The sequence below is a fragment of the Pseudogymnoascus verrucosus genome (genome assembly GCF_001662655.1).
Source record: "Pseudogymnoascus verrucosus strain UAMH 10579 unplaced genomic scaffold scaffold_60, whole genome shotgun sequence".
Lineage (NCBI taxonomy): Eukaryota > Fungi > Ascomycota > Leotiomycetes > Thelebolales > Thelebolaceae > Pseudogymnoascus > Pseudogymnoascus verrucosus.
In genome coordinates this window covers 140,234-153,319 of record NW_017263711.1, presented here as the reverse complement: position 1 = coordinate 153,319, position 13,086 = coordinate 140,234, and the positions used below count along the sequence as shown (strand labels likewise).

At 43.9% G+C, this 13,086-nt stretch overlaps 3 protein-coding genes across 3 annotated transcripts; 1 reads left to right on the top strand and 2 right to left on the bottom strand.

Annotated features, from left to right (window-relative positions):
- Positions 1-2,086: 2,086 nt before the first annotated feature.
- On the bottom strand, positions 2,087-3,590 carry VE01_09669 (uncharacterized protein). Its single transcript, XM_018279081.2, has 4 exons — positions 3,478-3,590; positions 3,369-3,428; positions 2,895-3,317; positions 2,087-2,835 (listed from the first exon to the last, which is right to left on the bottom strand). Exons 3-4 carry the CDS (start codon positions 3,101-3,103, stop codon positions 2,421-2,423), a joined length of 624 nt encoding a protein of 207 aa, XP_018126352.1. The 5' UTR covers positions 3,104-3,317; positions 3,369-3,428; positions 3,478-3,590; the 3' UTR covers positions 2,087-2,420.
- A 210-nt stretch (positions 3,591-3,800) lies between these two features.
- VE01_09668 (uncharacterized protein) lies at positions 3,801-5,531 on the top strand. The gene is made up of 3 exons (XM_018279080.2): positions 3,801-4,414; positions 4,466-4,809; positions 4,875-5,531. The coding sequence occupies exons 1-3, from the start codon at positions 4,177-4,179 to the stop codon at positions 5,385-5,387; spliced, it is 1,095 nt and encodes a 364-aa protein (XP_018126317.1). The 5' UTR covers positions 3,801-4,176; the 3' UTR covers positions 5,388-5,531.
- Positions 5,532-9,075: 3,544 nt separating this feature from the next.
- VE01_09667 (uncharacterized protein) lies at positions 9,076-12,945 on the bottom strand (the record flags this gene model as incomplete). The annotated part of the gene is made up of 2 exons (XM_018279079.2): positions 12,843-12,945; positions 9,076-12,779 (listed from the first exon to the last, which is right to left on the bottom strand). The coding sequence occupies exon 2, from the start codon at positions 12,358-12,360 to the stop codon at positions 9,076-9,078; it is 3,285 nt and encodes a 1,094-aa protein (XP_018126351.1). The 5' UTR covers positions 12,361-12,779; positions 12,843-12,945.
- Positions 12,946-13,086: the final 141 nt, after the last annotated feature.

The following is a 13,086-nucleotide window of genomic DNA, read 5'->3' as shown; positions in this document are numbered from 1 at the left end:
TATCCTATATATAATTTGTTGGGATTATTTCCCATCATGTAGCCTCTACAATTAATATACAAATAATTTATACCAAAGTAATATCACACACAAATTATCATATTCGCTAAATAAAATCTCATATAAACAGCAAATCATAGCGCCTCTTACTGTAATATCCCCAAAATCTCCGATTCGTCTTCTTCTTCTCTTACCCCATATCAAACCCCTGGATTTGCAAGCATCTGGACCAAAGAAACCCATGTCGCGTCTATTTAGTAAGACAGCTACTATGCTTAAATTCCCACTCAATTCCCCATCAGGAACATCGCTTCCCTGATGCACTTTGCGATACTATATATACACAGGCTATTGTGCCTAGCAAGTTGCCAAACAGGCGCCGGGAATAGTAATCTCGGGTTTCTCCTGGGGAAGAGTTACATACGTAGACCCATTCAGCAACACGAGAATGAACAGAATGCAAGCACATCCGCCCCTATAATGCTTCGGATGAAGTACTTCTTTAGGAAGCGTTAGTATTATTCGTTATATAAGATATAGCTACTAACTTATCAAAAGGCTACGATGTATAACAGCAGCGCCTTAGTTAGTTAACGTAAATTAAATTACTTAACAATAGCTAACTTTAACAGGTACTATAAAACTAAGTTCCTAGAGGCATTTAGCACGTTCTAAGATAGTAGATTAAAGTATAATAACCTTTAAGGCTAGGGCGTTAGGAGGTTTAACACATATAGAGAGATGAGGACTATAACATAGTCTTATCTATAGGCATAGGTTTTAAGGAGCAGCTAATGTTACCTAAAGCCCCTAATGTTTAGAATCTCTTCTAGGATAGTGTAATAGCGCAGCTTTATTAAGCTTCTATGTCCTTACTATTACTAGATAGTAGTAATAGTTAGAAAGATCATTAGCACAGGCTAGAAAAAGACATAAAAGGGTAGCATTTCTACCTTAATATAGTGCTAAAAGGCAGGGTGCCTAATATTAATAAGGTGGACTAGATAGCTAACCTCTAGGACTAGGTACAAAACAACCTAAGTAACATAGATAGGCTTACTAGGGCCTTTAAAGCAGTCTCCTTCTTCTTTAAGCTTAACGAGCCCCTAGTATATAAGGGTATTATCTACATGTACTATAGATCTATTCTATCTTAAAGTCCTAGTAGTTAAGCTCTTATGTAAAACATAACATCTAGATACCCTTATTCTTAATTTATAATAGATAACAAGGTTTCCTTAGGATTGCTTAGCCTTAATAATATCTACTAGGGTTATAGTCGTTTCTAAAAGAAAGCTACAATCTCTATTTAGAATCTAATTAATACTCTTGTGTTATAGCAGGCTATTTCAGCAAAGCATTAGCAGATTTCCTCATCCTATAAAGTAGTTTAAAGAGTGATAGAATTTAAAGGCCACGTTTAGTTAGGCAGACTATAGTGAGGCTAAAGCTTTATCTAGCTCTAATTATAGCTGCGTTTATTAATGTCGCCCCTTAGATTTAACAGATAGATTAGCACTAAGGAAACGACCCTAAGCTGTAATAAGCATAAGGAGGAGCAAGAGGCGCTGCTTATAGACTGCATTAAAATTTTATATTAGAATAAACTTACGCTAGCAAAATTTCAAGTTGAGAAACGTGTACACTTAGAGCTGTAATTATATAGTGAGTTTTAAAACTAGGCTGAAAGTCGCCCTATTTTATAAGCTTTAGGCAGCCTTAGCGTTTTAAGCATAACTACGCTAAGGCTGCCTAGAAGTTCAAGGGTAATGCTTCGATATAGTGATCGCTATATCACCTTTCTTCTAAGAACCCTTGATTACATTTATAGTTCTAACACAGCACGAGTCTGTCCCAACTCACTGCCATTAGTCTAAGAAATTCTAGATTTAATAAGGCTTGACTTACAAATTTACACCCAGCTACTAACGTGCATCCCTACATTAAGAGAGACACCCTGTGACAGGACAAACTATTAGTACTTTAAATTCAGTTGATTCTAAATTTGTGAATCCATTGAAAATTCTAGTATTTTTGTCAGTCATGTTATGTAACTACTCCTAAACAGTCAAAACCCCAGCTACTCTAAAATTTACGATCACGTTGTCGCTGTCACGCCTAATTGCAGAGGGTGTCAATTCGAAGTATAACAGAACCCCCTTGACTTACAGCACCACCATGACCTCTTTGCGCCTTTCAAACTTATATAACACTTTCATCTGGGCTTCCGAGCCTCACCACTATGCTGAAAAAATATTTTTAGCCTTATGGTGGCCAGGGAATGCTGTCTCAGGCGACGTCGTCACATGGGTTGGTACCTCCAAATCAAGCGATCAAGGATCCCTGGTCATGGTTACGGTAATTACAATGTATAAGGTACTGAGGAAATATTCTCCTATCATCTAATTATTGGATAGCGACTAAAGATGATGGCCTGTGCGTTTCAGAGTTCGCTGATAACCTTCTCCAGCCTCCAAATTCTGGAGCCACTGCTCAATCTTTGGCCAAGACTTGCCCTCTGTGCCAAGTTTATAAAAAAGTATAACTTGTGCGGGGAAGGCCATCATTATATCCGCTGCCGTAACCTCATTCCCAGCAATGTACCTAGTCGAGGTCCTTGATAGCGCGTTTTCAAGCCAGTCCATGTCATTTTGGATAGGTTTCAGTAGCTTTGCCTCAACCTCTGGCGAGACAGAGCCTTTGGCACCAAAGAATACCTCAATATGAAGCATGAGGCTGGCTTCAGAGGCCCATATGAATTCACGGACCTTGGCGCGCTTAATTGGGTCGGTAGGTAGGAGTTGATGTTGCGCATCGTATTGTTCACAAATATAACTGCATTAAAATTAACTTGCTGCCTGAATGTAAGACCATGGAATACAGCTGTTACTCACTCAGAAATTGCGCCAGACTCGCCGAGGATGATGTCACCATCTTGAATTGCCGGGGACTTTCCAACTGCTGTAGGCACTCCAAGCTCTTTAGGAACAGTGCCATCTGCCTGGCGGTTGGCGAACTTTAGCTCATACGGAACATTGAGCTCTTCGAGGAGCCATGCGGATCGGATTGCCCTCGAAGACTGGAGAAAGTAAAGGGTGAGCATATTGAAGGATGCGATTTGAGAGCTGTTGTATAAGACGTATCGGCGAGACTTTAACAGTACTGAAAGTTCTTGGAAAATATGCTATGGGTTATAGCAAGTATGTGTCTATTGAATCCGGTGCAGTTATTGTGGACTTGCTGTATCGAGTGTAGAATCGGAAATTGAGATACTTTATATCATTTCAGTCGCAGGCGTTGATGACAATAACAAGGGTCTAGGCACAATTAGCTCGATGCTTGATTGCAAATGCGTCTTTCAATCATACTGCGGATGTGAAACCTGTATTACGCTAATATAGAAACCCAAATTATGAAATGGCTTTTGGCTACTAATCAATGAGTACTGTACTGCTTGTGTTAGTATGGGCGGCTTACAAATGCGTAATATCTCTTGTTGATATCACAGTTTCCACTAGCGCTTAAAGTCTACGCCACGAACCAAAGTAAAGGCAAGTTAAGAACGCGAAAAGTTTTACTAATTCCAAATCAATAAGTCTCGACCTCCTCGAACACGATAATGCAGGATATGACCCTGGTTGCCTGGCGGCAACCACCTGCAAGGATGTTATACATTAGCTACATTATAGTCATAGCGCACCTGGTCAATTATGTCATCACTAAGTGGCAACTCCCATCACAGTTTCCCACTAGCGCTTAAAGTCTAAGCCACGAACCAAAGTAAAGGCAAGTTAAGAACGCGAAAAGTTTTACTAATTCCAAATCGATAAGTCTTGACCCTCCTCGAACACGATAATGCGGGATATGACCCTGGTTGTGTGGCAGCAACCACGTGTAGGATGTATGTTAGCGAATTATTTAACTCCCTTGCCACAAAATTCGGCCTATACACTAGCTTCATTACAGCCTCATATAGCGCTCGCTCGGGTGGCACCCTCGCGTATAAAGTACGTTGGTCGGATTGAATTTCCTGTGCGTACAGAGGCAACTCTTGAGACTGAGCCACGTTTGTAATCCACTTCTCCTGCACCCCTTTACTCAGTATACTAGTCCAAATAAACAGGAACTCATCTGGCATACACCGTCCTCATACGTCAATTATTCAAAAACTTCACTATGGCTCTCCCAGCAAGCAATGGAAAAACTATACTGATCACGGGAATTAATGGCTACATTGCCAGCGTTCTCGGACAGCTCCTACTTAGCAAAGGGTACTCCATCCGAGGCACGACTCGTCGCACTGTAGCTTCAGATCCGCTTCTAAAAGGCCCATATGCACCTTACAAAGAGCGAATCCAGATCTACGAGATTCCAGATATGACTGTTAGTGGAGCATTTGATGAAGCGGCTAAAGGTACGTATTTCGTGCTGAATAAGAGAGAAAGTCCTGTCTAACAATAATCAGGTGTCCACGGAATTTTACACACTGCATCTCCAATCAGCTTTGTCCTTAACAGCTATGAGGCCACTGTCATTCCAGCTTTGAGAGGCACTGAGACTATTCTTAAGGCTGCCTTCAAGGCTGGCCCTCAATTATCATCTGTGGTTGTCACATCTTCAGTTGCTGCAGTTACGAACTATCCAGCAGAGACGGGATACGTGTTCACTGAAAAAGACTTCGCTCACGTTGCCTTAGATGTAGCTACTAAGAATAAGGCCGAAGGGGTAAAGACTCCAGAAGCAATTTTGTACTCGGCAAGCAAAACTGCTGCTGAGAGAACCGTGTGGAAGTTCAAGAATGAGCAAAATGTGAGCCTTTAATATTTACTGAAAGTTCAAATTGGGCTTTCTACAATGTGCTAACAACCCTTTAGCCACCATTTGCAATCTCAACAATAAACCCAAGCGTGGTGATAGGCCCGCCAATAATCATCCCTGATAGTGGATTAAAGCTCAACGAGACTCTCCAGCCCATATACAACATCCTCTCCGGATCCGTCTCTGAGATTCCCGCACAGATTGGAAGCGGCGCATATGTAGACGTCAGAGACGTCGCGGCAATGCACGTTTGGGCTTTTGAGAATCCAGAAAAGGCAAATGGGGAGAGGTATATTGCCGCCACTTCCTATGGACCGCCGCAGGGAGTTGCGGATATCCTGCGTTACAAGTACAGGGGAACCAAGATTGCAGAAAAGATTCTAGTAGGTAACCCTGGAAAGGGTTACATTGGCTATGACAAAAAGACTGGAGAAGTTTCTGAGCCCGATTACCTCCCAGAATTTCCGCGCCCTTCTGCGAAGAAGGCCCAAGAGTCAATGGGGCTCACGTGGATTCCATTCAAACAGAGTGTTATAGAGACCGCTAAGGCATTAGAGCCTCTATTATAAGAAACTTATCTAAGATCTCTGAATGTTGATACTGGTTTAATCCCCTAAATGCAATTATAGTGTTGCGATGAAACATATGCATCAGTCAATTTACACGATTTTAGCCATTTTATATCTAGTCTCTTAATGGAATCAGAATCTAAGCATATTTCGCACCTCGTTATCATCTATTATAATCTTTAAGTTCTTAGGATTTATGCAGAACCAGTTCTAAAAAGAGCATCCCATGCGGTATTGTAAGAATTTGTACCCTATAGATTTACAGGGTACCATTAATCATCTCAACTTTTTTTCAACTCATCTGTCGATCCTAGTGCTTCCAAGAAAAGACATTACATAGTAATAACTATATCTAGTTCAACTAGTACCTTCGTAACTATCCCTATACCTAGCCTAGGGCTCGACTTGTCCGTAATCTATAATTAATAATCTTCCTTCTCTTACAACAGCCGTATGTTACCTACCAGCTTTTTAACAGTTAGGTAAAAATTCGGCGTTAACTAGGGCGAATCAACTTAGTCCTGTCTGTAAGTTTTTTCACCTTAAATCATTATCTATTGTACTTATTATAAGGATGAAATTTAGTGTAGTTAATATTAATAGCTAGGATATTATAATAATAGCAATTTCTTAAGATAAATATATCAACATTTTAGAGAGCAGCAACATACAAATGCTACTCTAAAAACACTAACAAAGGTTCTCCTTATAGATAGTTATATAAGCTATATAGCTCTAGAATTTACTTTATAAGCTAATAAAATGAACAGATTAAATCTAGACATAATAGGAACCCTTAGATATAAGATTATGCTATTTTTAATAGGCTTCGTTAGTAACGTATTTCACGTACGAGTTGGCCGCACGGACGAGTTGGCCACTAAAACACTAAAATTAACTATTACTACATACTACTACACCACTACCCTATATAACAACCCTTATTTAATTATAATTGATTCCTAGCGCCTCTCGCACGTACGAGCATTATGCCCTATATTACCACATGTGCCACATCGCCGCTATCGGCCTATAGAACCCACCTGCTAAGTAGTCTTACTTGCCACCTCCGTACGGAGTTGAGCATCAACCTTAGCACTCTAAAGGATATCCTCTCCCTCTCGTATAGAGAGACTGCCCCCTTACATTATACGCCTCTTGCGCTTCCTTTCCCTCCTCTTTTTCTGTTCATTTGTAGTCTATAGAGCCTTAACTTCTACCTTAAGTAGAATAGCAGAATGCATTATCATTTCTACCCCTTTAACAAGGTAGCTAATAGAATCATTAATTAAGGTAGAAGAGCTGTTCTAATGCCGTACGATGTAGTTCTTAATGTGCTCTGTTTAAAAGTTAAGCTCCCTTATAGTTTAAGGAGTCTTTAAAGTCTAATTGCCACTCTTAACTATAGGAGGGGTTAGAGTCCTTAAGTGTAGATTTAAGTAAGAGAGGACATTCTATAGCTCGTACGGAACTAGCCCTATAGCTTAGAATCTGCTCTTAATGTTCTACTCTATAAATGTAGCTTTAAATGCTACTTTAAATGTAGAGAGGAACTTAAGCTTTATAATGTAGTTTAGCTAGTTCTATATAAAGGTTTTAATCTACTTTCTATATAAAAGCTTTAGTAGCGTAAAGCAGCTTACATTAAGAGGCTAAATAATGTATAATGAGTGTAGTAGCATATAGAGTGTAATTATCTTCTGTTCTATGTAGTAGTACTAAAATTAAGTAGAGAGGTAGCTCTTATGTCTGTTAAGAATAAGAAGGTAATAGGTTCTAACTATATAAGCATTTATATGCTAATTAAAGTGTTAAATCTACTTATACCTAATTAAATTTAAAGTCTACCTATTCTTACTTAGTGTAATTACCTAGTCGTTTAGCAATCCTAAGTCCTTATACTAAGTAGAGAGGTGATTCTACGCCTTAAAAATAATGAATAGCAGGAGTGCCTATCTATACGAATTAATACCTTAGATAATTAACACCTACTCTCTATTCCCTAGCTATATAGTCTTTAGACAGCTCTTTACTTCTAAGCTTATAACTACCTTTATAGTAGTAATAACTCCCATTATGAAACCTGCTTCATTAAAGTTGTAGATATCCTGCTCTAAGATTCCGTATTTTGTAACTATGTTTTGTACAAGGGAGAACTACCCTTTAATTATCTTTAGATCTTTGCATTTTGCTCGTTTATAATTATACTTCTAACTAAACTTTGCTTTAAGTTCCGTACGACGCTTAATGAAGGTAGTAGTCTAGTTTATCCTAATAGGGCTCTCGCCTTGTTTAGAGAGTAGAAGGTTTGCTATTTCTTGCATAGCTTGCAGTCGGGGTGGAAATCCACGTGAATCTAGGTTAAGGATGTACTAGACGAGAGCTGACTCTTCGTACGAAGTCAACTTCTATAAGTTAGGGGGGGAGTCGCGTCGGGTGGTCATTCCATTCATTCTGTTAGTAAGGGTGCTACGTGGCACGTCATACGACAATGCAGCAGCTTAGACGCTCTTAAATTGATGTTCCTTTAGTGCCTGAATAGCTAATAGTATTCTACCCTCTTGATTAGGGGATTGGGCTTGTGTTGGTTGTGGCATGTTGACATTTGTCAAGTTGACGCGTTTTGGTGTTTTGGTGGCCAACTCGTCCGTGCGGCCAACTCGTACGTGAAATACGTTATACTTTTGCCTAGAATACCTACCTTATCTACTAGTAAAGCGTTTGTTTTTAAGGAAGAGTCATGCCTCCTATATGTTATGCATAAGTTGTTAGCTTTAATAGAGGTGGATGTTATAGAATAGTTTTACTAACGTTCTTTAATGAAATGCAAGATGCCTTTAGACTTAATTATCCTATATAGGACCACTTTGATTTAGGAATAGGGACAAGTTTAGGTTTGTTACCTAGTAGCTTAAAATAACATCCTATAATAACTAACACATAACAGGAGCTATTAGCCTAGCTAGCCTTTTTATAATGCACTAGAACATAAAGACATGTCTCCGTTTCTAGCATAAGTTTATAATGTGTGTTTTCAAAAGGATCGTTTTGCGTTCTACGATTACGAAATGTTAGTAGTACCTTATATCATATTTTGCTAATAGCCTATACGATGCTATGCTCTTAGAAGAAGCACTATAAGAAAAGTTTGAGTTTCGCCATCTGTTTAGCCTAACAGAATCAAGACCGTCTAGCATGAAGATTATAATAACAGCAACTACAATCTCTAATGCTACACTCTGTCTTTTTACAAACTACAATGGAAGTAGTAACTATAGAGGTACACGTAGAAATCTCCCGCCTATTGTTTACAGTCGCTAATTAAGTATGTCAACCCGTTGAAGACGGGTACCCGCATTGAGCTGACAGCAACCGCTTTAGGACCTTGGTGCGCACGCTCAAATATGCATCGAGCGAGAATTCTGATCCTGCGCCAAGAATCCCGAAGCAGATTACGGGTTTCTCGTGAACATCTCGTGCCGTGCTGTGGTGTACGCGAGACGAGGTTCTGTCTCGTGTCACTGTCTGGATGAGCGTGCGACGGAGATATATGAGACTACCAGAACTTCACCATATAATCAAGCAATGAGTGTGCGGTTAAACATTGAGTAGCTAAACAAGATCCATCTGCTATGCGCTACTCATACATTTCATTTTATTCCACCCTCTTTACCTCCACCCACCCATCTCAAGCCTCAGCCGTAGCACCCCCAAACTCCGCCCCAAGCCCATGAATAACCTTCATCCCCTCCACCACTCCCTCCTTCCCTCCCTCCTCCGCTCTAACCTCATCCAGCAACCCCCCCTCATCCTTTCCCCCTCCCCTCCCCACACCCCTCACCACCCTCAGCGCCCTCCGGAACTCATCCCGAATCGCCACAATCCCATTATGCGTCACCGTGCGCGCCACATTATGATCAAGCTCAAACGGATCCTCAAGCGCAAACAGGTACCGGTGCCGAATCTCCTTCACCTCCTCCTTGCGCACCACCTTCCGCGCTGCACCAGGCGACCCCGGCGCACCGGTTCCGTTAGCTACCGCTGTTGTTGCCGCCGGCGCAGCCTCGGTAGTAGTTTGCGTCACGGTTCTAGCGCCTACCCACCCCTTCTCCTGCTTCGTGAGCAAGCCGCCTCGAGTCCGCAAACTGAGTACTTCGCGTCCCCAATCGAATCCGCGTCCACCACCACCGCTCATCGGCCCGTTCTGCGCGTAGTACTCGAAGAATCCCCTCAGCAACGACCCGACACTTTCGCCATTATGGTTCAGCAGCCCGCGGCGTGCAAGGTCGGTCAGTTCGCGCTCATCGCGCCAAAAAGTGACGTTGGCGCCTTGGCAGGTTTGTGGTGCGATGGCGGGAGCGTGTGGAGGAGGGTTGTGGTGTTGGAGGTTTGGTGCAAGGGGGGGCTGGGCGATATTGACGAGGTAGTGGAGCACCATTAGGACGTAGCCGTAGCTGGAGAGGGTGCCGCGGTAGGGCGTGTTGATGGCGCGGCGTTTGGCCCAGTGCTTAACGAAGAGGATCATCGGCTTGATGCGCGGATCGGTGAGGGAGTAGCAGCGCAGGAGGGTTGTGTTGTGGAGGGCGAGCGAGGCGGCAAAATTGATATCGCACTGGATACCGATTTTCGTTTTGGGGAACTCGAGGTGGTCATGGTAGCGGTCCCGGGGCTTGCAGGCGTGCGTTGGGTCGGGGAGGGTGGCGATTTTCTCGAGGAGGGGGAGGAGGTGTGGTGTAGATGGTAGGAGCGGTGCCGAGGTTTCTGTGCCAGTGCTGGCTGATAGCAGGACAGAGATGTACATCTCAACATATGGGCGGTCTGCTTCTTGGTAGGTATTTTTAGCTAATGCTTTCTCAAAGTCGCGCGCTAATTCGAGGATTCGGTGATGGAGGCCGATTGTGCTGAGAGAAAGAGGCGGGTTCCGAGAAACTATGGACTGTAGGGTTTCGCGGATTTTGATGCCCCTCGCGCCGTTGATGTAGTGTGTGATCACAATAGCCAGAGCAGTATTCTCGGCACCAGGCTCATCCTTGCCACCAAGTTCGAGCAAGAGCTTGCGAACTCTCGCATAGTACTGCGCTGCGCTCTCATTTTCCTGATGCTCAAGGAATACGAGTTGCAACGAAGCTACCTTCTTCAACCTTTCCAGTGATTGGTGAAGCCGTCTATTGTACACTGCAGACTCTGCTGTATTGCAGTCTAATAGCGTCCTCCATTGCTTGATCAGATCATCCGAAAACCCTTCCGACCGCTCAGTCATCTCTGGCAAAGGTCTAGAGCTCCATGCCATGGCTAGGCGCTCTCCTTCGATCTGTTGATAGACTCCACCAAGAGATTTTGCCATTGCAGGGTTTCCGACTCGGTCGAAGACTAGGGACTTGTATTGGACAAGCTGATCCCTGAGTTCCTGGTTCTCGAGACCGTTGACAAAGGCTTCGCAAACATCTGCGAGGATTCTAACCTCATCTTCAGTTGGGTTCGTTCCATACGCTGCCCCGACATCCCGTCCTCCTAACTGCCGCAAAAGTCGTTTCGCAGAGCCATAGTAATCGCCAAGGGAGAGGTTCTTCTTTTGACGGAAAGTGGACAGTGTCTCGGTGTATATCTCTTCAGCAGTCTTCGCTTTTTCGATTACAGCAACTGTGGGCTTCTCGGCGTTCTCCGGTACCTCGTCTTTCTCGACAGCATCTAAGTCCTCCTCAACGACATCCTCATCAGGTTCATCCACATCAAACCCATTCTCCCACTTCAATCGTTCTTGAAGTAAGTCGGCCCTTAGTTTCTCAGTTGGCTTCTCACACAACTTGATAATCGGAACTCGTGTTCTCGTTAACAGCCTCGCACCACACCCCCACTCAAGCAATGCTTTCTCAAGTATTCTCGGGATCGGGGATTCAGAGGACTCCGGAGGTATCAAAGACAACGGACTGAGCAATGCCAAATCCATATCCGATCCCTTAGTTGCATACCCAGACGCCATACTCCCAAAGCACGTCAACTGCACTGACTCAGGCACAAAGTCCTGATTCCCTAGCTCCTCTCGCTCGTACTTGACAACTGCATCCCGACATACTTGCTCGGCTTTTGCTCTGAAGGCCTCTTTTTCCGCAATCTCCTCGGTATTAACTCCAACATGAGGAACGATTGCCTGGACCAAGCTCTCAAGAAAATCACTCTGGGCAGCGATCTGCTCTGGCGAGACGCCATAGGGAGCTATAGTACGAAGAGGTGCTCCATATCCTCCCGGTTGGAACAGTTGACGATTCTGCGGGGGTGGGCGCTGTTGAAACTGTGATGGTCCTTGTTGGAAGCTCTGGCGATCTTGCTGGAAATTCTGACGACCTTGCTGCCACTGCTGTTGGGAATGGCCTTGCTGATACCCAGGGGCTTGCCCTCTAAATTCACCACCAAGCCCAGGAGGCGGGCCTCTCACGTGGGTATCTTGGAACCCTGGGCCACGGTGCACAACTGACTGAGGCATGGGGCCACGTTGAAAGTCCTGCTGATAGGTAATTTGTTCTGACTGCTGCTGGAACATGACACTATTCTGCGGATTGCCAGCAAGACGGTGAGAAAGATGTTGGGTACCATGGAATCCAGGGCTCCCTTGCGGGGCGGTAGACACTGAGGCTTTATCATTTACAGGAATAGCCATTTGCGAAGCGAGCTGTCGGCGCTGAAATTGATTAAGGCGCTTGTGAGTAGTTTGAGGGGCCTTCTGAGGCGGAGCTTGCTGCACTGGCTGTGCAGGTGGGCCTTGAGTACGCATCATACTTCTCTGCAAATAGTCTTGCTGCTGAGCCAACGAAGCACCTCTCATATGAGGAGGAATCGTAGGAACAGATGCTGGAGCGGCTGGCTGCCTTTGGTCTTGAATAACAGGACCTGGTGAGTTGTTCATAATTAAGCCGCGGAGCCTGTCCTCAAGATTCGCGCCATCAGGAAGCTCCTGTTGTTGATGATTCTGAGACATCTCTTTGACACTTGGGCGTACGGAGCCTTCCGTATCTTGATGATTTTAGTGCCGAGAGCTCAATGCCGGAAAACCAATGAAATAAAACGGTCGTTAGGATACCTGGAATGGATCCTCTTCCCCGAAGCCTATGTCAACCGCGGAGTATTTCCGAGAGAGTATAGCTCTAGGATGAAGTGTCCAGGGCGTAGCCTCTTAAGGTACAGCTTCACGTGAGCGAGCCTCTGACGAATGATACGATTGATAGGCTCCGTTTTGCGGCTGCCATTCCCCAAAGAATGATATCCTGTTAGCCGGATCTCTTCTTATCCATATACCAAAGTATACTGGGCTGGTAGTTCCTAGCCGTGACAGGGTCTAGGTAGAGAGCGTAGTAGAGTTGAATAGGTCGTCACTTTATGTGTGGAGCAGAGGTTGGGCTATGGAAGAAGGTAAGCGGCCGCTTGTGGTTCTGATAAGCAGAGGATACATCAAAGAGTTACCAGAGTCGAATTTTGAATCAACGCCCAAGAGGCGCCTGAATCATTTATGTGATAAACGAAGCTCCTTTAGTTAATATGTAGCCGTATGGAGCTTTAAGAAGTGTCAGAACAGTATATAAAAGGAAATGTATGCTTGGATGGACCAGCTCAGAGATGTTGCAAGGTCACGTGTAAAGTCACGGGAAGGCCATGAGTCTCGCGGAGCTCTCGCCCACGCTAAAAACAGCCAAAACGTGAGCTAGCG

Coding starts and splice junctions, on each gene's coding strand:
- VE01_09668 (XM_018279080.2), top strand. CDS start 4,177: ATGGCTCTCCCAGCAAGCAATGGAAAAACTATACTGATCACGGGAATT. Junction 4,415..4,465: donor ATTTGATGAAGCGGCTAAAG/GTACGTATTTCG, acceptor AACAATAATCAG/GTGTCCACGGAATTTTACAC. Junction 4,810..4,874: donor AGTTCAAGAATGAGCAAAAT/GTGAGCCTTTAA, acceptor ACAACCCTTTAG/CCACCATTTGCAATCTCAAC.
- VE01_09669 (XM_018279081.2), bottom strand. CDS start 3,103: ATGCTCACCCTTTACTTTCTCCAGTCTTCGAGGGCAATCCGATCCGCA. Junction 2,836..2,894: donor GAGTCTGGCGCAATTTCTGA/GTGAGTAACAGC, acceptor ATTTTAATGCAG/TTATATTTGTGAACAATACG.